Source organism: Orycteropus afer, unplaced genomic scaffold (genome assembly GCF_000298275.1).
Source record: "Orycteropus afer afer isolate SDZICR_OR568_19922 unplaced genomic scaffold, OryAfe1.0 scaffold00121, whole genome shotgun sequence".
In the NCBI taxonomy this organism is placed as follows: Eukaryota; Metazoa; Chordata; class Mammalia; order Tubulidentata; family Orycteropodidae; genus Orycteropus; species Orycteropus afer.
Genome location: NW_006921708.1, coordinates 8,343,393 through 8,368,732, shown reverse-complemented (window position 1 = coordinate 8,368,732; position 25,340 = coordinate 8,343,393). Strand labels below are relative to the sequence as shown.

At 37.0% G+C, this 25,340-nt stretch overlaps 1 protein-coding gene across 1 annotated transcript in view; it reads right to left on the bottom strand.

Moving 5' to 3' along the window:
• ABCA13 (ATP binding cassette subfamily A member 13) overlaps positions 1-25,340 on the bottom strand; it is an 888,443-nt gene that overhangs the window by 681,562 nt on the left and 181,541 nt on the right. The window contains 2 exon segments of the mRNA XM_007944147.1: positions 1,183-1,347; positions 8,477-8,671. Of these exon segments, the coding sequence (XP_007942338.1) occupies positions 1,183-1,347; positions 8,477-8,671 (360 nt within the window).

Genomic DNA, 25,340 nt, shown 5'->3' with positions numbered 1-25,340 from the left:
CAAATTCCAGCTTTAGTCTTTTCTATCCTTAGAATAATATTCAAATAGCTGCAAAGACCTTTTTGGCTAATATACCTGGTAGAAGACAAAAATGTCACACACACACACACACACACACACACACCAGAATATTTATTGTTTGGCCAGTCATAAACTATTAATCACAATGTATCACTAACTCAGACTCATTAATAATCTTAATGTGTGTCTATACTGCCAAATTACCCAGATAAATGACATCTATTCAAATTATGCATTAGCTGATGAACGTATTGACATGCTGCCTCTAAGGTAGCTCAAATCCACAGCCATTGAGTTGATTCCAATTCACAGTGATCCTTAGGGTTTCCAAAGCCATAAATCTTTACAAAAGTAGATTGCCTCATCTTCCTCCCACATAGCTGACAACCTTGTGGTTAGTAGCCAAATTCCTTAACCAGTGTGCCACCAGAGCTCCTTAAGGTAGCTCAAGGACATTGTAATCTTGCTCCTTATCCCAGACTTCTAACTCCAGATAGTGCCATGCTCCTCCTCTTTCTTAGTCAGTTCCAGCCCAGGCAAAAACATTTCAAGCAAAACCTAATATGAAGCCACTAACCTAATCCAAATTTATTTTTAAGTATTTTAAGTGAATGATCTCTAATTTATAAGCCAAGTATTTATATGTAAATAAATGTAGTATTTTTGAGAGAATTTACTCTTTGAAATAAGGTAAGCAGTCTCTTGAAATCTCATTTATAATAATAATTGATTTGACCATTTCTTACTTCACAGACAATGAATCAACTATCACAACCTCCTAATTGGTGGAATGTGGATTAACAAAATCTATTTCATCCAGTTAATTAGGGAGATATGAGGCCTTACTCTTTGTCATGCTATTACCACCAGAGCCATTTAAAGGTTTTTTTTTTCTTATGTTCTGTTGTCTAATGCAAATTTTAGCTGTTAGAACAGAAATAAAAGCAAGAAGAGAAATAAAAAAATAAAAAAGGAGAAAAATAAAGTCACTGCAGTAGTCAATGTTATGAAACAAAATGTATATGAACTGCGGTATGGAAAATTAATTTACTCAGTATAAACTTTCATCCAAATCACAGTTAAAAAAAAAAAATTAAAAGAGCAAATATAAAGAAAGAGAAAATTTTAATATTTCTTCCACTGCAAACATCAAATACATACCTGTTGAAAGGTAGGCATATCTAGCAGTGTTGTAATTTTAAATGCTTGAAGAAATTCAGGAAGGTATTCAAGGACATGCTGGGATTTGACAAAGAGGGAGTTGAGGCTGGAAACCACATCCAACAGAGAGTCAAGCAAGTTATTTTCTTCAGAAGGTATCAGAGTCTTATAAGAGGGAAAGAAAACACCAAAAATATCCAATACTATCTTTACTCTCACAACTATCTTTTGAGCAGTGAAAACATGATCATTTGATTTTAGTCACTTATACTTCAGAGATATTCAAGTTCTAAGATATAACAATCCTCTTTACTAGAGTGTACATAGCTCAGTGTTTTGGGTCACATTAAAATGGACCAATATCATTAAAATGTAAACCAGAAACCAATGTGATCTACTGTTAAAATTCAAATCTTTTTCAAAATATTTTTTTATAACAATGAGGTACTGAAGTGGACATTTGAGAAGAATACAAAATAAAGCAGTTCTTACATGTAAAACAGTTTTTATTCACTACTTCACTATACTCAAAGTTTTCACAAAAATTTCTATCTTCTTAACACTTTTGGCATGTGCATTAAAAGGCTCATTTTATGGATGATGAAATGGAGGTTCCAAGAGATTTTTAACCCAGATATTTAAAAAATATTTGGACCATTCAAAACCTTAATGATGCTATTATCACCTATATATTTTTATTTATTGTTTGTATCTTCTTTGTTCTAGATTATAAATTCCATGTAAGCAGTGATAATCACCTGTTTTGACAATTTTTGCAGCTACAGAAAATAGAACCTATCTGGCAATATCACCCCTCAATTTGCACAGATGCATGAGGCTAATAATAATGTATATTTTATTTAGTATTTGTATATATTTTGTTCAGGGGAAAATAAAAGCCAGGGGGATGACAGAGTGAGCAGCGTCAGGGATCCACATAAAGGGAGTGTGCGGAGTTTTCGAACAGCTAAGGGAGACAAACTTGTCTGTCAATTTGTCATACTGTGGTGGCTTGCATGTTGCTGTGAGGCTTGAGGCTGTACCACTGGTGTTTCAAACACCAGCAGGGTTGCACATGGTGCACAGGTTTCGATGCAGTTTACAAACTGACATAGACTAGGAAGAATGAAGAAGCCATCCATTTCTCAAATAATGGGCCAGGGAAAACCCTATAAGTAGTAGAAAAACACTGTCTGATAAATGACTGCACAACTTTATGAATAGCCCAGAAACACTGTACAATACAGTGCCAGAAGATGAACCCCTTAGGTTGGATACTCTCAAAATACGACTAGGAAAGAGGTTCATCATCAGAGTAGAACCATACCTTACTGATATGGATAAAGTAAAGCTTTTGAGACCTCCGTTGGCTGATGTGGCATGACTCAAATTGAGGAAAAACAGCTATAAACATCCATTAATAATCAGAACAAGGAATGTACAAAGTATGAATCAAAGAAAATTGAAAGTTGTCAAAAATGAAATGGAACACATAAAAATTGATATTCTAAGCATTAGTAAGCTGAAATGGACCAGTTCTGGCCATTTTGAATCAGACAACCATAAGATCTACTATGTCAGAAATGACCATTTGAAGAGGAACAGCATGGCATTCATCAACACAAAGGATGTTTCAAGATCTGTCCTGCAGTACAATCTTGTCAGTGATAGGATAATATCCATACACCTACAGGGAAGACAGGTAATACTACTATTATTCAAATTTATGCACCAACTACCAAAGTCAAAATGAGGAAACTGAAGATTTTTATCAAATTTTGCAGTCTGAAATTGACTGAACATGAAACCAGGATGTGTTAATTATCACTGATGACTGGAATTCAAAAGTTGGAAACAAGGAAGTATCACTGATAGTTGGAAAATATGGCCTTGGTGACAGAAATCATGCTGGAGATCGCATGATAGAATTTTGCAAGACCAATGACTTATTCATTGCAAATACCTTTTTTCAATAACACAAAAGGTGGCTATACATTTGGACTTCACCACATGGAGTACACAGGAATAAGATTGACTACATCATTGGCAAGAGGTAATGGAAAAGCTCAATATCTTCAGCCAAAACAAGGCAAGGAGCTGATTGTGGAACAGACCATCAACTACTCATTTGCAGGTTCAAGTTGAAGTAGAAGACAATTAAAACAAATCCACAAGAGCCAAAATATGCCCTTGATTATATCCCTCCTGAATTTAGAGACCATCTAAAGAACAGATTTGATGCATTGAACACCAATGACCAAAAAACATAATTATGGGATGACATCAAAAACATCATCCATGAAGAAACCAAGAGGTCATTAAAAAGACAAGAAAAGAAGACCAAAATGAATGTCAGAAGAGACTCTAAAACTTGCCCTTGAGTGGAGAGTAGACAAAGAAAATGGAAGAAATGACAAGATAAAAGGGCTGAACTAAAGATTTCAAAGAGCAGCTTAAGCAGACAAAGCCAACTACTATAATGAAATGTGCAAAGACCTGGAGTCAGAAAACCAAAAGGGAAGAACATGCTTGTCATTTCTCAAGCTAAAAGAACTGAGGAAAAAATTCTAGCCTCCAGTTACAATATTGAAAGATTTTATGGGCACAATATTGAATGATGCAGAATGAATATTGAGTGATGCAAAATATTGATGCAGAATATTGAATGATGCAAAAGAAGATGGAAAGAATACACAGAGTCACTGTACCGGAAAGAACTGGCCGATCTTCATCCATTTCAGGAGGTGGCATATGTTCAAGAATGAATGGTATTGAAGAAAGAAGGTGAAGCTGCACTGAAGGAATTGGTGAAGAACAAGGCTCCATGAATTGATGGAATACCTACTGAGATGATTCAACAAACAGATGCCCCACTGGAGGCACTCACTCAGTTATGCCAAGAGATTTGAAAGACAGCTACCTGGTCAACTGACTGGAACAGATCTATTTGTACACATCCAAAAGAAAAGTGATCCCACAGAATATGGAAATTATTGAACAATATTATTAATATCTCACACAAATAAAATCTTACTGAAGATAATTCAAAAAATGGTTGCAGTGTTATATTGACAGAGAAATTTCCAAGGTGCAAGCTGGATTCACAAGAGGATATGGAACAAGGGATAACATTGCTGATGTCTGATGGATCTTGGCTCAAAGCAAATACCATAAAGATGTTTACTTCTGTTTCATTGACTATGCAAAAGCCTTAGATTGTGTGAATCATAACAAATTGTGAATAACATTAAGAAGAATGAGAATTCCAGAACACTTAATTGTACTCATGAGGAACCTGTACATAGACCAGAAGGCTGTCATTCAAACAGATCAAGGGAACACTGTATGGTTTAAAATCAAGAAGGGAGTGCATCAGGGTTGTATCCTTTCACCATACTCATTCAATCTATATGCTGATCAAGCAGTCCAAGAACCTGGACTATATGAAGAAGAACGTGGCATCAAGATTGGAGGAAGAATCTTTAACAACTTGAGATATGCTGACGACACAACTTTGGTTGCTGAAAGTCAGGATGACTTGAAGCACTTACTGATGAAGATTGAAGAATACTGTCTGCAGTATGGATTACATCTCAATATAAAGAAAACAACTGGACCTATAAGCAGCATCACGATAAATGGAGAAAAGTTTGAAGTTGTCAAAGACTTCACATTGCTTGGTTCTACAATTGACACCAATGAAAGCAGCAGTCAGGACATCAGAGGACATATAGCACTGGGCAAGTAGGCTGCAAAGGACCTCTTTTCAAGTGCTGAGGAGCAAAGATATCTCCTTGAGAACTAAGGTATGCCTGACACAAGCCATGATATTTTCAATCGACTCATATGCATGTGAGAGCTGGACAATGAATAAGGAAGAACAAATGAGAATTGAAGCTTTTGAGTTGTGGTGGTGGTGAAAAATGCTGAAAGTACCACAGACTGCTAAAAGAACTAAAAAATCTATCCTGGAGGAAGTGCAGACAGAATGCTCCTTGGAAGGGAAAATGGCCGACTTCGTCTCACCTACTTTGATCATGTTATCAGAAGGGACTATTCCCTGGAGAAAGATGGCATGTTTGGTAAGGTGGAGGGTTGACAAAAGAGGGGAAAGCCCTCAAGGAGAAGTATCAACACAGTGGCTGAGGCAATGGGCTCAAGTATAGCAGGGATCGCAGAGCTGGCGTGGGACCAGGCAGTGTTTCATTCTGCTGTGCATAGGGTTGCTATGAGTCAGCGATGACTCAAAGGCACCAAACAACAACAATATATTCTTTGTTCTATATTGCAATTTCCATGAAAGCAGTGACAATTACTTGTTTTGGTAATTTTTGCACCTACAAAGAATAGAATGCTTATCTGGCAATATTAATTGCTTAATAAGTATTTGTTGAATGAATTGATAAATTGTTGTGGTGTAGTGAATTTCTTAGTGTGGCTTTTCTATCCATAAGTCTTTGTAAACTCCATGGTGGAATTTGCTGTGAGCAACTGAGGAGTTACTGATTGTAAAAGTTATCTACCTGTGGTATTTCTGTTGGGCGTGGCACTATGCACTGTTCTGAGAAGTTCGCTCTCTCTCAGGTGCTTATAATTCAGATTTTATGATTGGCTAGTTTAGCTACTCTGCCAGGCTCAAAAGGAGGCCTCCTAGAGGCAGAACTCTCTCTGAATGATGGCTGCAAATGAGGTGCTGCTGAGAGAAATGTGCTCCTGAGGGAAAGGCGCTCCTGAAAGACACACACTCCTGAGAGACATGCATTGCTGGGACAGAGACACAAGAGACATGCATTGCTGAGAGAGATACACACTGCTGGGAGAGAGACTGAGAGACTTTTGGCAGATAGACAGTAGGCTGAGATAGACTGAGCGTTTTTCCTGAACTTGAATTGCAACCTGGTGCTTCCGTAATAAATTCCATAATCTGTGAGTTCTGTGTGGCCACTGCAGTGAATTATCAAACCCAGCAGAAAGGTGGTGAGTGCTGCGGGAGGAATGGTTGGTGTCAGAGTTGGTGAAAGGGCTAGAGGGAGGCAACATGTCTGGCCTGGCAGGAATAGGCTTTGGGCTACTGAGGGTGAGTTTGTCTTCCTTTTGTGGGGTTAGAGGAGGTTGGAAGATACGGCCTCCTTGTCCCTTTAGCAATTGCCAAAATTTCTTTCCACAGAAGGAAAAATTGCAGCAAATTCCTTCACTATGTGTGCCATTTGCATATTGAATCTTCAGTTTTTCAGACTCAGGCCAAGGACTCAAAGTGTCATTGCTTCAAATTCCTATTCTTTCTCATTAAAGTTCTGTGACTGCCACTTAGCTGGCTCTGTGGCTGACCCACAAGGCCCCTGAGATAACACCTCAATCTTTCTCAGACACACGAAGCTAATAATAATGTGATTCTGTCATTTAAGACAATGGCTACAGCTCAAGCAATAGAAACGTTACAGAGGCTTTTGTCACTGTCTACTCCTCTTCCTAATTACGGCCTCACTTTAGAAGTAGCACACAGAGACCCTGACTTATGGTGGATAATGACTAGAATCGAGTCACAACACTGACAGAGCAGATGCATATGCCATATTAATATAGCAAATGATGTTTTGCAAAAGCCTTCAGAATGTATAGTTGTGGCAGAGAGCCGTCCAAGTGCACTCTGCAGTGAGGTGAAGCTGTAGTTGAGTCTTGGCTGCAATACCTATCAGTTTGTTGATTTTGAAATGCTCACTTATCACCAAGTAATACCATGTATTAATCAACTTTCACAGAACCTTGCATATAAAAAGAATCTGAGAAGAAGGATCTATTCTTATTAATGGAAGTGTCACTTTTATTGTGGCTGGAAGTTTGAATTCCCCCAGAGAAATCTTGGTGAGGACAATGGCCTTTAGCAAAGTAGTTAGTTGGGCCCTTAGAAGTATTGATATTAAATGTCTAGCCAGGGCTTTGTGCACATAATAGAATGGCCACTAAGGTACATGTGGCTCATCACTGGAACTGTTTCTAATTTTTGGAGCCCTCAAAGGGCATATTGGAAATCAGGGATGGGGCAGTGAACAAATGCAGAACTAACATTCTTCTGCACATGAGTTTCAAGTATTAATCCTACTGAGATAGAAGTAGTCTTGAAAATTATGGTAACATTTAGAAAATGTTTATCCTCCTCATGGGCTTACAATGTACTAGTTTTAAAATTAATACTTCTTTCTGGAATGTGTGTGTGTGTGCGTATATGTGTGTAATCTAGCATTTATCCATTGAATTTTTAGAGTAATAGAGAGGAAGATTATGAAGGAAATTGGCCTTAGAATGTATATGCCCACCTTGGACAATTTGGAAGACTTGGAGGGACAACCCTTTTCTCCCCTGAACCCCATGACTGTTATCCTGGTTTGTGGATGCCTAAAGCCATTTTGTCCTACTGTAATCTTTGAAGCATCTCTGATTAACTGGGATTTTGTGACACACATCCCTAGGCGGAGAACAGCAGAACTTGGAAGGAGACCAATCACCAAGAGTAAGGGTAACATTTCTGGAAAGGTAAGTACAGAGTCAATCAGTGTAGACCAGAAAGTGGAACCTCAGAGAGGGAGCCACCTTGGAGCAGGAGAGCTAAGTGGGGACTGGGTTGTGTCCACTTGATGCCCTTTGGACCTGTCCTCAGACTAGATATATTGCCTTCCATTTTCAACTCTTTCCTGCATGCATGATGATCCTTAGATGTGTGTGAGAGTTCTGTGGGGCAGAAAGTAGATACACACAGGGACTTGAGGCCTACCATTTGCACCTCACCTCAACCACTACCACCACATATTTTCCAATTACAGACACTAAGGAGAGCAAAGGAGTACATCACATCTGTGTGCACAATAGGGAGAGGAGGCCAAAATCCAGGATGCATGGGAGCAGTCCCTGACTGGGAAGGTAGCAGTCAACTAAGCAGCTAAAGAATAAACAGGTGCTATGCTGCTTTCCCAGATAAACTCCCAGAAGGCAGCCATAAAGAGGAGGGGAGACTGACAGCCAAGGCAATGATGTTGTTGGTCCTTCTGAGTTAGGAAGTTAAGAGTGTAGACCACCAACAACCTGAAGGTTTCCTGAGCACCATAAGCCTCCTAAACCTCACCAAATTCAACAGACAAATGGCACTGTGTGCAGCCCAGGCTGCAGCAGGGCCTTCCCACTGTCTTCTTTCTGTAACACATGCAGCCTGTCTTCAACTTAGCTCAAGTCCACAGCTCCAATGTAGAATATAGAACTACCCTCTCAGGCCAACCCCCCACTCATGTTGCTGTCTCCTCACTTTGTAGATGAAATTCCGCAGGTTCAAGTTTCGACTCATCAACACAATCAGCGAATACACTTCTGATGCTGGCAGGGCACACAGTTCCTTCACTGCAAAATGAAATGTTTCATCTTCATGGAATGGCAGCAGGAGACGAAGGATCTCTTGATCACATCTTCCAGACAAAGCAACCATAAGACCACTAGAGAGAACCTGTTTCAAAGCATATGATAAAAATTGAATAAACCTAGAGCACAAAATATTTCAAATGCACACCTTAATTGAGGATGAATTATTCATGAGCCCGTTTTCCTAAAGTGCAGAGGATTTTTCTGTAGAATCATGGAACCCAAACCTCAGACCTATTTTGAATGTTTTATTTTGAATGAAAATGTTCCTAAAATGTGTACATAATTCTCTGCTTTTTAAAGCAACATGCCCTTTTTGATGCTTTGGGTGCACTGTTACAAGAACGATCATCTTTCTGTTCTCTCCACAGGTGCCTTTCAAAATGTCACCTTACACACTACACTCCTAACCACCTTCACTGCTGTCAGAGTTCACAATTGAGTCCTTTGTTCTTTAAGTAGGGACTTTGCTTTCAGATTATCAGCTCTCAGTTCTTATGGTTATCAGTGTGAAACTATTATTTTTCTTTCACCATTTCTGGACTGAAAACCAGAATAGCTGAGTTGCTATAAGTTTAAAAGGAAATAAATTTAGAAGAAGGGGCTGAGGATCACTTGTATTATTATGTAGTTTATTAGTAATACATATCACAATAAAATGATCTGAGGTGTGTTTTTGTCTGTGCACAAGTTTTAGTTAATACCCTTTGTAAAATACCAAATTAAAGAACAAAACAAAAATCTTACTTTCTGTTACATGTCTATATTTTTGATAAATATAATTCTATGAAAGGATCTGACCAGAGAAGCCTAAATCGTAGCACTTTGTAAACAAGGATTATTGTTCATTTATTGGGAGGCTTGAGATGAAGATTTCTCAGATGCTATAATATTATGCCATAAAATGCCAATATAAAGAAACAAAAAATCATTACAGAATAGAATGGCTAGAATGCTCTAATATACTAATGTGCAGTTTTATTTTCTCTGAAAGATATAAGTGCTTTCATATCTAATGAACCAAGAAGACCTTTCCCTTGAGACTTTTATTGTGCATATCTTGGGAAAGGTTTCCTTAGTGCTTCTGTTTTCAAATTTATTTTCTGGAGGCAAAGGGTAGATTACTCCTGTGGGAGTTCAAGGAGGTAGCCCAAGAGTAGGATATAGACTTCCACCATTTGTTTTACCTAGCGCAGCCCCTTTTTGATAAATTCCACCAAATGAGCTTCTGAATGAAAAGTTTTCTTGAAACAGGGATTCAACTCTTTAGACCCACTATTCTAGAGATATGCTTTGGTGAGCACCAAGCAAAATTACTCATATGGGGTTTTCTTCTGCATGTGCTGCAGATCCTAGTCTTTCTTATTTATTATCTTGTATATCACTCAACAGTCCCTCATGTAAGATCATTTTAAATTAAGATCAATCTTAAATTTAGCCCCAGAAGAAAGAAGTTTTTGTTAAAAATTTCATGCATTTTTATTTAGCAAGTAGGGAAGATCTCAAGCTCCATCGTGTTTTTTTCTTTTGCCCTGGGTACTAGGAAGCTCTGCAATCAACATATTCAATAGCAATAACTCCATCTGCATATTTTCTGTGCTTTTTCAATTTTTACCATTTATCTTTAATACAAACCTTATTATATCTGTTTTTCCTATTTGGAAAGCACCAAGATTCATTTGGAAGCCAGTTTTTTTTGTTTGTTTGTTATTTGCCATCGAGTCGGCCCCGACTCCTAGCAACCCCTCCTTGGGTTTCCGAGGCAGTTATCACTACGGAAGTAGGATTGCCCAACCTTCCTTCCAAGGAGTGGCTGGTGGATTTGAACCGCCAGCCTCCTAGTTAGCAGTCAAGTGCCTTAGGCACTATGCTACCAGAGCTCCTTTGGAAGCCAGTAGAGAGTAACAAATAATGGTAGTATGTAGTTTTGATTGATATGAAATATCATGTGTGATTTCTTTTCAGAATTAAAACAGGCATTTTCCACATATATTTGCTTAGCCTAATAAAGAAAATTATCAGAAACATGTATGCCAAGTTGCTGGTGTTTTTCCTATACTTCCATGTCTGGCTTGAAAAGCTCCAAAAAGACAAGGGATCTACATGGAGCCCAGCACATATACAGAAACTTAAAACAATCAGCCAATCACACATATATTTGGGTTTACAAACTCCCTTTAAAAATGAAAATGACCCCTAGGAAAGTTATTTGCAGTTTTAGAAGAAGCTTGTTTACTGGACTTCTGTTGGAACTCTAATTGTGTTCAAAGCAGAGCCTCAGAGATGGTCTGGATATGGCCCACTTGATAATTTTACACACAGAGGTGTAAGGAAAGCATAAGAAGTGACTGCTGTTTTCAGAATAATTATGACTAAAAAGGAAACACTGGCAGTGATGTGGAAGAATTGGAAATACATGGGAAAGTGATGATGCCAGACAAAAGTTATTAGATTTTATAACAGCAAAGAAAGTTAAACCACAATGTGATATATATATTATACATTTCAGGGAGGAACATTATGGTTTTTTGCTCTCGCAGTCCCATTAGAGCTCTGCTACATTCAGGTGATAACAATGTGTGTATGAGAGTACAAGAGATGACTTCCAGAGAGCAGAAGAGAGCTATGAGAAGCATGTTCAGGACAGAATCACACAATGGGAAGACAGTGGTAATGAGTTAGGAAGTTAGAGGAAGGTCACTTTAACTGAATCCCAATTCCATCTCTTAATGTGTAATCTCCCCAAATTACTTAGCACCTACAAGCTTCAGTTTCTTTATCTATAAAATGGAGGTAATGTTAAGACCTACTCCAAGGGGTTGTTACAAGAATTAAATGAGTTCTTTTATGTAAGAAGCATTACAGGGCACAGATATTATAAGTACTCAATAACTACCAATATTACTGATAGGCTGTTACTAGCACAAAGAAAAAAAGTTTTAATTTACAAGATATGTAAAGGAAAAAGATACATTTTTAATGTTTATTGATTGAGATAGTGATCCCATGCATAAAGAACAGAACTATACTCCATAGGGTTTTCAAGGCTGTGAATTTTATGAAGCAGATTGCCAGGCCTTTCTTAAAAAGAACCTCATGGTGAGTTTGAACTGTCAATCTTTCAAGTCAATAATGGAGCTCTTACTGGTTTATGCCATTTGAGAGCAACTGATTTGTCTTTTTATCCCCTTGATTTACAAGAGTCCTTGGGTAGTGCAAACAGCTAACATGCTTGACTACTAACAAGAAGTTTGGAAGTTTGAGTCCACCCAAAGATGTCTTGGAAGAAAGTTTTGACAATTTACTTTCAAAAAGTCAGCCACTGAAAACTCTACAGAATGCAGTCCTACTGTAACACACATGAGGCTGCCATGACTTGGAATCAACTCAAAGGCAATTGGTTTATTGATTTAGACAGATGACCAATTTAAGGAAAATAGAGGATACATAAAATGAATTAATGTTTTCCTTGTTGCTATATTCCTAAAGAGAATAATGTTCATGTTGCAAAGGGTAAAATAAGCATTCTTAAGAGGTCTGTAGACAATGTTGCCCTACCCCTGCACTCTGCCCTCCTCTGCCCTGGCAAGGCAGCCTGGCACCTAGGGGTGTACTTATGGATCCCTTGCTGAGCCAGGCATCTAAGTTGGTTTTTGGCCTTAACAGAGGTCCCAGCTTCTGTCTGGTCACTCTCACAAACCACCCACTATCTACAGCTCCAGCTCCAGTTGCACTTTCTCCTTTCATGTCTTTAGACAAGATAATTGTTCTAACTATCCACAGTGTTTAAGAAGTCATGGGGAAAATGAAACTTGCCTTAGTTTTGTTTTCCAAAATAGATTTCGGACGAAGTCTAATCTGTCAGTTTTGTCTTGTTTTGCTCAAGCTTTTGATATTGTATCTAAAAATCCATTGTCAAAATCTATGTCTAGACACAAGGTAATAATTAGGCCAAGGGACTAGTGAACTGTGCAAATCTCAGCCTACATGACCCTGAGACCAGAAGAACTAGATGGTGCCTGGCTACCACTGTCAACCAATCAGAAAGAGATCAAAATATATTAAAAAGTTTCCATGGAGTAGATTCTGAGTTACGATGGCCACTTGCTCCATAGGATTTCCATTGGCTGATTTTTTGTTTGGTATTTCTTCTGAGGCACCTCTGGGAAGACTCAAAACCTCAACATTTTGGTTAGCAGCCAAATATGCTTGTATCATTGTAATAAATGTCAATAAATTTTCCACTTAAAACTCATTAAAATAGCAAACACTAGTATCCTCTACTTTTTATGCCACTTTGCTTTAGCAAAAGATCAACATTAGTACTTGTTTTCACTACATGAAAGAAATCCAAAGAGAAATTTTACTTTTACAAAAAAAGGTGAAAAGTGACAGTAGCATTCAGCATTTGTTTTGCAGCAAGTCCTTAAGAAGGTAGCATAGCACACTTGAACAGTGAGAGTGTCATCTCCAAGCGCCTTCCCTGGGAACTACACTCAGCATCTCAGCATAAAACTGTACACCAGAGCTTTGAATTGTGTTTGTGAAAACTATTTGTTAGTGTTATTTTAGGTTTTATGTGTTATTTTTTATGATGTGGTAGGTTATATTTGGGGTCTGGGAACACTCAAAAAATTTTCCCTTACAAAATAATGGCAATTACTTCTTCACTTTATAGGAACACTCTCCTTTCATATGTTGTTGTTATTATGTGCCATCCAGTCAGACCCGACTCATAGTGACCCCTCCTTGGGTTTCCGAGGCAGTATCACTGTGGAAGTAGATTACCCCATCTTCCTTCCAAGGAGTGGCTGGTGGGTTTGAACCACCAGCCTTCTGGTTAGCAGTCAAGTGCCTTAGGCACTATGCTACCAGAGCTCCCTACTTTCATATAGCAGGAGAAATTTGTATATATTTGCCATAATAAAAAGAAAATTAAAATATTTTATAAAAACAGATTTTAGAATTTCAGACAAAATAATAATGTCAATTCCTGGAGAAATTGTGATCATGGGTTATTCAAAAGATACTGCGTGAGCACTTGAAGGAAAAGATAATTTCTGGAAATCATTTTGATAAATTAATGTTTGTTCTGAAGTGAGTTATACTAAGAACTATCTATGGCAGTTTTGTTGAAGACAAACTTAATGTATTATAACAAATGGAATGTTTGCTTAATTTCTATAAGGAATTCTCTTTCCAAAAATTTGTGCCAGTTAGTTGTTTCCTGATGCTGCTGAAGGATCAAAAGGGCTTGCCCATGGAACCAACCTCAAATGCAGTAGTTACATTTTGGCCAGATTCACACACTCAGTCACTTCTGCCCAAGGGAAAGGAGAAAAAGCCTCAGAACACCTTCCCCTTTAAACACACCACCTAGGAGAGATAAGAACTCTCTCTCACTGCCATCAAGTCTTTTCCAACTCATAGCTACCCCTCCTTGGGTTTCCAATGCAGTATCACTATGGAAGTAGATTGCTCAATCTTCCTTCCGAGGTGTGGCTGGTGGATTTGAACTGCCAGCCTTCTGGTTAGCAGTCAAATGCTTTAGGCACTATGTCACCAAAGAACTCTCTAGACTTCCTCAACTCTTACGTCCCCTTAAGAATGGTGGAGACAGGACACATCTTTTGAAGATTTTGAAAAATATTAATCTACCAAGCAAAATAAAGCTATTTAAATGTTGCTGAATTGTTTGAAGTAGAAAATCACAGGCAATAGACTGGTCCTTTGATTGTTCTTGAAATCTGTTTGGGTCCTGATACTCTGATCTCATTGTTAATGTTAAAATAAAAAAATTTGGCCTAACACAAAGAAGAAAGTCACCATTGATTTTGACGAGTGCCTAACACAAGACATTCTGGCCTAAAGTGAACAGAAGCTTTACAGGGGCATGAAGGAGGGGAAGTAAGCTCAAGAGAACAGTCTGGGACATGGTCTCCACTAACCAATGAGTCTATGATTTTAGATTTTAACTAGAGGATGCTAATTTTAAAGAATGGAATACTGCAAGAGAAAGAGAGACTTCCCATAGGGCCCACAGCAAGTCCTCTTGTGCCAGGGAAGGATAATAGGAAAGGAAATCAGATGAGATCAAAGTAAAACCCTGCCTGCCTTTGTCCCCTTTTGCTTATTCATGCCTCTGGCCCTTTGCAACTTTCTCACATGGTTCTTCACATAGTTAATTGTTTCTTATCACACCTATCAGACCCTGTGCAATGTGCTTTTTGTATACTTATTCAGTGTATCTTCCTGCAGAGAATATTATCTCCTTTAGAGCAGAGACTTTGAGCCTCAACTTTTAGAACTACCCTAGATGTGCAGAAAGGATTTTGGTAAGCAAAGGAATATTTTTTTTAATTTTGCCAAGGCTCTACTGATACAGAAAGTTATCCTTTGCAGGTCACCAACAGCTGGATTAGTAATGTGATGTGATTACTTTTGAATACTGCTAAAAGTAAGGTAGAAAACCCAAGGAGAAAGAGCTTGAAAATTAACTGCAAATAACATGGTGCCACCATCAATTTGATTACCTAGAAATTGTCACCTACTCACAGTATTTGAGTAGATCATTATCAAGGATTTACATACATGAGTGGGTTCATATACTTAGCTATCTAAACAAATATTATTTATTTGAGTAAGAAAAGTGTAGCTTTCTAATGCCGTTCCTGATGACCACCACTCATCTGTCAGTTTATCTTACTGTGGTAGTCTGTGTGTTGCAGTGATGTGGAAATTATGCCACTGGTATTTCAAATATCACTCATGGTGGAAAGGTTTTAGCAGGATTCCAAACTAAGACAGAATGGAAAGAAGGACCTGTAGAACTACTTCTGAAAAACATAAAATAAAATAACCATTGAAAATGTTATGAATAGCAGAAGAATACTGATACAGTGCTGGAAGATGAGCCCTCAGGTAGAAAAGCACTCAAAATACATCTGGGGAAAAGGTGCTTTGTCAAAGTAAAGTCAACCTTAATGCCATAGATTGGGTAATGCTTTTGCAATCTTCATTTGCTGATATGGCATGACTCAAAAGAGGAAAAACAGCTGCAAACATCCATTAAATAATCAGTATATGAAGAAGGAATCTAGGAAAACTGAACATAGTCAAAAATGAAGCAGACCACATAAATATCAATATCCTAGGCATCAGTGAGCTGAAATGGACTGGTATTGGCCATTTTTAATCAAACAATTAAATGATCTACTATGCCAGGAATGGAAAATTGAAGACAAATGCCATTGCATTCTTTATCATAAAGAACATTTCAAGATTTATTGTGAAGAACAATACTGTCAGTGTCTTCCATAAGCCTATAAGAAAGATTATTTAATATGATTAATATTAAATTTACACACCAACCACTAATAACAAAGGAGAAGAAATTGAAAATTTTTAACAATTTCTGCAGTCCAAAATTAATCAAATATACAATCAAGATGCACTGATAATTATTCATGATTGGAATGAAAAAGTTGGGAACAAAGAAGAACAACTAGTTGAGAAATATGGCTTTGATTATAGAAATTACATCAGAGATCACATGATAGAATTTTAAAGACTAATGACTTATTTGCTGCAAATACCTTTTTCAACAATGTAAATGGCAACTGTATACATGGACCTCACCATAAAGAGTACAAAGAATCAAATCAAGCACATTTGTGGAAAGAGACAATGGAGAAGTTCAATATTATCAGTTAAAACAAGGTCAAAGATAGACTGTTGAACAGACCATCCATTTCCCATATGAAAGTTCAAGCTGAAGCTCAAGAAAATTAAAACCAGTCAACAAGAGCCAAATTGTGACCTTGAAATATATTCGACCTAAATTTACAGATCATTTCAAGAACAGATTTGATACACTGAACACTACTGACCAAAGACCAGATGAATTATAGAAAGATATTAAGGGCACCATATATGAAGAAAGGAGAAGGTCATTAAAAGGACAGGAAAGAAAGAAAAGACCAAAATAGACATCATAAGAAATTCTGATATTTTTTCTTGGACACAGAGTTGCTAAAGCAAATGGAAGAAATAATGAACTAAGATGGAGGAACAAGCAGAAAGAGTGCACAGATGCTCTTCCATGAAAAAAAAAAAAAAAAAAGGAAACCAATTAACACAGATACAGAAGATAATCCTGGACCCCTGAGCTTTGAAGGAAAGGATATAGAAGTGGACTAAACTCCAACTAGCAGAATAATTTGCATGAAAACACCAAAAAAGGAGACATACAGAGCTGCAGTCTGGCAGCGATTCTGACATCACAGACAGCTTGGATAATTCTGAGTGGTGTTAGGACCGAAGAATTAATTTAAAATAAGCCCTGCCAGCCAGGGACTGCACGGAGGACTGCTCTGGTGCCTGGTGTATAAATGGGGAAGCAGCGAAGAGGAAGGTGGCCTGAGCTGTGGACTCTTGCCTGTCTGGAGGAGGCAGCTATTTTGAATGTTTACAAACAGTTTGACCATTTAAGATATGTAAAGTAACAGCATTCTCTCAGATTCCAAAGACTTAAGAACAGGCTCCACTTGCCAGGAACCACAAGGACATTCCAGATGCAGACGCCTGGAAACATGCAACATTCTTCTGGTTACTCATAAATCCCACACCCTCTTGGTGAATGGAGGTGCAGCCATCCCTCACAATGACCCACATTCTACACTGGCAGGAATCCCATCCAAGTCTTTGTGCTCAGACTGAGCCTGGGTGCCCTGGCCTGCCACTATTTCTTTCCTTTTTTCTTTTTTTCAGTTTGTTTATTTTCGTCTGTTTTACAACTACTATTATTATTATTACTTTTGTCATTTTTATTCTTATTCTTTATTCTTCCCTTCCCAGGTTCTATTTTCAGCTTTTTCTCTTTTCCCTGTTCCTGGTTCCAATTTATTTTTTCTTTCTCATGGTTAACCCTGTTCTTGGTTTTTCTTTTTGCATTTTTCCAATTATTTTTCTTCATTATTCTCCTTCTCTACCTTTTTTCTCTTATTGCCCTCACCCCAGGTATTGTGTCCCCCCTTTTCACTTTTTTGGTTACTGTTCCTGTGTGAGTACATGGTGTATATTTTGTCCATTTGCTTTTACTTTTTTGATGGTTATTCAATTGTTATTTTTTTCTGAGTGGGAGACAGCAACAGTCCCCATATAACAAACTAGACCCACACCTCCTGCAGCTTCACTTACTGAGTGAGAGCCACCACTTCCTTCTCTACCAATGGGCCAACAATAAACAATCACCAAAAAGGTACTGACTCACCCTTAGGTGCTCTTCACAAACAGTTAACAGAGATCTAAATACAACAATGCCACAATGTCTCAGATACAACAGACCATCACAGTCCACACAAAGAAGCAAGATAAAGTGGTAGAAACAAGGAAACAGGATACAGATCCAGAACACATCCCTGAGGAGAAAGCAGCACTGGAACTCCATGAAAAAGAATTCAAAATAATTATATTTAGGTATCTTCAAAAGATTGAGAGACAGATCAAAGAAAACACAGACAAAAACTTCGAAGAATTTTGGAAGAAAATACAAGAACAAAATGACAAAATAAATGAAAAATTAGAAATTATTCTAAATCTACAGATAGAAATCCAGAAGATTAATACTAAATTGCCAGAAATAGATAACACATTGGAAGGGCAAAGGAGTAGCACTGATGCCATGGAAGACAGAATTAATGAGATTGAAGAAAAAAAATCTGAATATTTCTTTGGAAAGGAATCAATCAGAAAAATTATGAAAGCAAAATGAAGAAAGCCTGAGGTTCATGTGGGATAGCATCAAAAGGAATAACCTATGTGTCACTGGAATTCCAGAACAGAAAGAGAATAATAAACCACTGAGAAAATTGTCCAAGATATGTTAGAAAAGAACATCCCTGATATGATGAAAGATGAAAATATATCCATTCAGGAAGTCCAAAGAACCCCAAACAGGATAGATTCCAATAGAAAATAACCAAAACATATCATCATCACACTCATCAAAACCAAAGACAAACACAGACTCCTGAAAGCAGCATGGGAAAAACAAAAAGTTACTTACAAAGGACAACCAGTAAGAATAAGCTCTGATTTCTCATCAGAAACCATACAAGCAAGAAGGCAATGGGATGGTATATATAAAACCCTAAAAGAGAAACATTTTCAACAAAGAATTATATACCTGGCAAAAATGTCCCTCAAATATGATGGTGAAATTAAGAGTTTTCCAGATAAGCAGAAACTAAGGGAATTTGTTAAACCAGACCAACCTTACAAGAGATACTAAAGAGAGTCCTTTGAACAGAGAAACAAAAATAGCAAATAACAACCAACCATTAATACACAAGATGACAAAACCCAGAAATCATAGCTATGAACATATGCACAGTAAAATAAGCTTACAAGATTGTAAACAGGGAACCAGAGACTTCAAGTGGCAAATGAGGACAACTACAAACCAAAAAGAGGGAAAATATTGTGTAGTTACAGAACTTCTAAATGGTGAGGAAGTCAAGAGAGTTGCGAGATAGAATGGACTGTTCTAAATTCAGGAAGAAAATTATAAATCACAGGGTAACCTCACAGAAAAATGATAAACCTTCACATCAAAATAAAAAATAAAAAAAAAGGAAAAGCACCAATATTCAGCAAATACTAAAATAATAGCAACAAAGGAAATGATAACATGATTCATAAACATAATGAGCTCAGCACAGAATATAATATAAAACAAAGAAACCAGGGACACCATGAAAAAAACACATAACAAAATGACAGCAACCGATTCATACTTGTTGATAATTACACTGAATATTAATGTATTAAATGCACCACTCAAGGGGTGGAGAGTTGAAGATTGGATAAGAAAATAAAATCCATCAATATGCTGTCTACAAGAGACACACCTTAGAGACAAAGACAAAAATAGACTAAAAATCAAATGTTGGAAAAGATATATCAAGCAAATTGCAACCATAAAAGAGCAGGAGTGGCAATATTAATTTCTGATCAAATTGACATTAAGACAAAAACCACCATACCAGACAAGGAAGGACATTATTTAACGATTAAAGGATCAATTGAACAAGAAGATTAAACCATAATAAATATCTATGGACCCAATGAAAGAACCCCAAAATACATAAATCAGACTTTAAAAGAGTTGAAAAGATGACTCCACAGTCATAGTGGGAGACTTTAATTCACCACTTTCAATGAAAGATAGAACAACTGGAAAGAAATTCAACAAAGATGCAGAAGAGCTAAACAATACAATCCATCAACTTGACCTTGTAGACATCTACAGAGCACTTCACCCAACAACAGCACAATAAACAGTCTTTTTCAGTGCACATAGAACACTTTCCATGATAGACCATATGTTTGGATATAAAGCAAGCCTTACTAAATTTAAAAACATTGAAATACTGCAAAGCATCCTCTCAGATTATAATGCTATTGAATTAGAATTCAACAATAGGAAGATCAATATAAAAAGAGCTAACACATGGAAACTGAACAACATCTTCCTTAAGGAAGACTGTGTAAGAGAAGAAATAAAAATTGAAATTCAAATATTCCTTGAATCAAATGAAAAAGAAAACACAACATATCAAAATCTTTGGGAAACAGCAAAAGCATTGATCATAGGCCAATTTATAGACAAAAATGCACACATCAAAAAAGAAGAAAGAGCCAAAATCAACACTTTAAATCAACATCTCCAACAATTAGAGATGCCTACAGTCACCATAAGAAAAGAATTAATCAAGATTCGAGCAGAAATCAATGAAACAGAAAATAGAAAGACAATAGAAAAAATCAACAAGACCAGAAGTTGTTTTTTTGAGAAGACTAATGAAATTGACAAACCACTGGCAAATTTAACAAAGGAAAAGAGGGAAAGAATACAAAAAACATGAATAAGAAACGAAATGGGTGACATCACCATAGAACCAACCAAAATAAAAAGGATAATATCAGGATACTATGAAGAACTGTACTCCAACAAATTTGAAAACCTGGAAGAAATGGACAGATTTCTAGAAACATACTATTTACCTAAACTAACACAGACTGATGTGGAATACTTGAACATAACAAAAGAAGAAATTGAACAGGTCATAAAAATAGTACCAACAAAAAAGTCCTGGCCCAGATGTTTTCACTGGAGAATTCTACCAAACATTTAGAGAAGAACTGACACCAATCTTACACAAACTATTCCAAAACATAAAAAAGGATGGAATCCTCCCAAACTCATTTTACGAAGCAAGCATAACCTTGATACTAAAACCAGGAAAAGATCACTCAAAAGGAAAACTACAGACCAATACCCCTCATAAATAAAAATGCAAAAATCGTCAACAAAATCTTAGCCAACAGACTCCAACAATATATCAAGAAAATCATTCATTATGATCAAGTGGGGTTCATATCAGGTATGCAAGGATGGTTCAACATTACAAAAACAATCAACATCATCCACCACATAAATTTAAAAAAGAAGAAAAGAAAAATAACCACATGATCATAGCTATTGATGCAGAAAAGGCATTTGATAAAATCCAACACCCATTCCTGATCAAAAATCTCAGCAAATTAGGAATAGAAGGGACATTCCTCAACATAATAAAGGGCAACTATGCAAAACCAACAGCCAACATTATTCTCTATGGAGAGAGACTAAAATCGTTCCTCTTGCGAACCAGACAAGAATGCACTCTACAACCACTTCTATTCAACATTGTACTGGAAGTCCTAACCAGGTTAATAAGGCAAGAAAAGGAAATCAAAGGCATCCAAAATGGTAAGGATGAAGTCAAACTATCCCTATTTGCTGATGAAATGATCCTATACCTAGAAAACCTAAGAGACTCAATCAAAAATCTACTGGAACTGAGAGATTTAGCATTGTGGCAGGATACAAGGTCAGCTACAAAAATCCGTTGGATTCCTCTACACCAGCAAAGAGATTGCCAAAAAAAGAAATAGGGAAATCCATATCATTTACAATAACTACCAAAAAAATAAGTAAATAAAATACTTGGAAATAAATCTTACCAGGGACACAAAAGACCTGTACAAAGAAAACTATAAAAAACTACTCAAGGAACCATAAGAGATATACATAAATAGAACATCCCATGCTTGTGGATAGGAAGATTGAACGTTGTGAAAATGTCAATTTTACCCAAAGCAATCTATACATTCAATGCAATCCCAATCCAGATCCTACCAACATTCTTTAAGGATATGGAAAAACCAATTACTAACTGTATATGGAAAGGAAAGAGATATCAGATAAGCAAAGCACTGTTGAAAAAGAACAAAGTAGGAGGTCTCACACTGCCAGATCTCAAAATCTACTACACAGCCACAACAGTCAAAACTGCCTGGTATTGGTACAATGACAGACACAAAGAGCAACAGAATAGAATTGAGAACCCAGAAATAGTTCCATCGACCTCTCATCAGCTGATCTTTGACAAAGTGACTAAATCTATTAAATGAGGAAGAGAATGTTTGTTTAATAAATGGTGCTGGCAAAAGTTGGAATCCATTTGCAGAAAAAAGAAACAAGATCTATTCCTCACGCCATACACAAAAATTAACCCCAGATGGATCAAAGACTTAAATGTGAAACCTGAAACTATGAAGTTCCTCAAGGAGAAACTAGGTGCAAATTTAGGGACCCTAATATATGACATAAATAGACTATCAAACATAACCCAAAATGTACAAACAGCAGACGAGAAACTAGATGAATGGGACCTTCTAAAAATTAAATTTTTATGTGCTTCCACAGACTTCTCCAAAAGAGTCAAAAAAGAACCTACAGATTGGGAAAAAATATTTGGCAATGACATATCTGACAAGGGACTTATCACTAGAATTTATAGAAAACTCCAACACCTCAATAACAAAAAGACAAATAATCCAAATAAAATTTAAAAAAAATGGCAGAAGACATGAACAGACACTTCACCAAGGATTCTCAGGTGGCCAACAAACATATGAAGAAATGTTCATGATCATTAGCCTTAGAGAGATGAAAATCAAAACAACAATGAGATACCATCTTGCTCCAGCACTAGTAGCAAAGTTTAACAAGACAGAAAATAACAAATGTTGGAGAGGATGCTGAGAGATTGGGATTCTTCTACACTGCTGGTGGGACTGTAAAATGGTAAAACCACTGGGGAAAGAAGTATAGCAATTCCTTACAAAGTTGAAATTAGAAATACCATTTGACCCAGCCATTCCACTACTAGGTATATATCCTAAAGAAGTGAGAGACAGAACATGAACAGACATATGCACACCCGTGTTCATCGCAGCACTATTTACAATACCAAAAAGATGGAAACAACCAATGGGCCCATCACCTGAGGAATGGATAACCAAACTATGGTACATACACAAATGGAATACTATGCAACCCTAAAGAATAATATAGAATCTGCAAAACACTGCATAACATGGATGAACTTGGAGGACATTATGCTGAGAGAAATAAGTCAATCACAGAAGGACAAATATTGTATTAGTCCGTTATTGTAAAAGTCAAGGAAAGGCTTCTCTAGGGAAAGAAATTTTCTTTGTTGGTTACCAAGGGTGGGAAGGGAGGGGAGGGAACACTGATAGATAGGTAGAGATAAATATTGATTTGGGTGAAAAGAAGGGCAATGTACCAAATACGAGTAACCAACATGGTGGCATTGAGGAAGAGGAAGACATAGAGAGGTACGTGGGAGATATAGACAACAAAGATGAACCCTTTTGCACATACAGTGCTGCGTTGTCAGTGAAGATAGAGCCTGGTGGAACCACTGAGACTATGGTCCCTAACTTCCCTTCAGGTCTGGGATTGAACCCACACTCAGCCATACAAAAGACAGGCATATGAGTTGAACATTTACCTGAGGTAGATTGACTCCTTGGAGAAAAAAATCATGGGAGAAAGAAGGGCTGTTTATGCACAGGGAGACAACTCAGGGAGCAGGAGTGCATGGGAGGTATGAACACAGGGAAGAGGTAACTATCAGGAGGAAGTGGGAGAGGAGCTGTTGCATTGGGGTAAATTGTAGTCAGTGTCATAAGACAAAGTATGTGAACTGCTATATGGAAAGTGAATTTGCTCTGTAAATTTTCATCCAAATCACGATAAAAAGAAAAAGAAATAATGAAGTAAAAGATCAGAAAAGAAGATTTCAAAGGATGGCTTAAGAAGACAAAGTAAAGAATAATAATGACATATGCAAAGACCTGTAGTTAGAAAAACAAAAGGGAAGAGCATGTTCAGCATTTCTCAAGATGAAAAAACAAGAACAAATGCAAGCTTCGAGCTACCATATTGAAGAATTCTATGGGCAAAATATTGAACAATGCAGGTAGCATCAAATGAAGATGAAAGGAATACACAGCATCACTGTACCAAAAAGAGGTAGCATAAGATCAAGAACCAGTGGTACTGAAGGATGAAGTCTAAGTTGCACTGAAGGCATTGCCAAAAAACAAGTTTCCAAGTATTGACAGAATGATAATTGAGATGTTTAAACAAATGTATACAACTCTGTATCTGCTTATTCATCTATGCAAAGAAATTTATAAGATAACTACCTGAAAATTGACTGGAAGAGATCAATATTTATTCCCATTACAAATAAAGGTGATCCAACAGAATGTAGAAATTAATGATCAATATCATTAATATCACACACACATAAAATTTTACTGGAAGTGATTAAAAATAGTTACAGTAGTACACTGAAAAGGAACTGTCAGAAATTCAAGCAGGATTCAGAAGAGGATGTAGAATGAAGACTAACATTGCTGGTGTTAGGTAGATCTTGGCTGAAAGCAGGGAGTAACAGAAATATATTCACCTATTTTATTGACTATGTAAAGGCAATCAACAGTGTGAATCATAACAAATTATAGATAACATTGCAAAGAATGGCAATTTTGGAACACTTAGTTGTGCTCATGAAGAACCTGTGTATAGACCAAGAGGTTGTCGTTCAAACATAACAAAGTTTAAAAACCTTGCATGCTTAAAAACAGGAAGGGTATATATACTTTCATCATCTTTATTCAGTCTGCATGCTGATCAAGTAATCTGAGAAGCTGGACTATATGAAGAAGAATATGGTGTTAGGAATAGAGGAAGAGTTTTTAACAACTTGTCATATGCAGATAACACAATCTTGCTTGCTGAAAGCCAATAACACTTGAAGTACTTACTGATGATTACACTTTGATATAAGAAAACAAAAATCCTCACAATTAGATCATTAAGCAGCATCAAGATAAAAAGGAAAAAAAAATATTAACGTTATCAAGCATTTCATTTTATTTGGATCCACAATCAATGCCCATAGAAGCAACAGTCAAGAAATAAATGACTTATTGCATTGGGAAAGTCTCCTGCAAAAAACCTCTTTAAACACTGAAAAATAAAAGATGTCATTTTGAGGACTAACATGCACCTGATCCAAGCCATGGTACTTTCAGTTGCCTCACAGGCATGTGAAAGCTGGACAATGAATAAGAAAGACAGAATAATTGATTCATTTGGAATATGTTGTGGGTGAAATATATTGAATATATCATGGATTATCAGAAGAATGAACAAGGGAGTTCTGGCAAGATGGCGGACTAGGCAGAAAGACTGCACAGACCCTCTTCAACAAAGAAAAGGGGAACCAATTAACACAGACACAGAAGATAATCCTGGACCCCTGAGC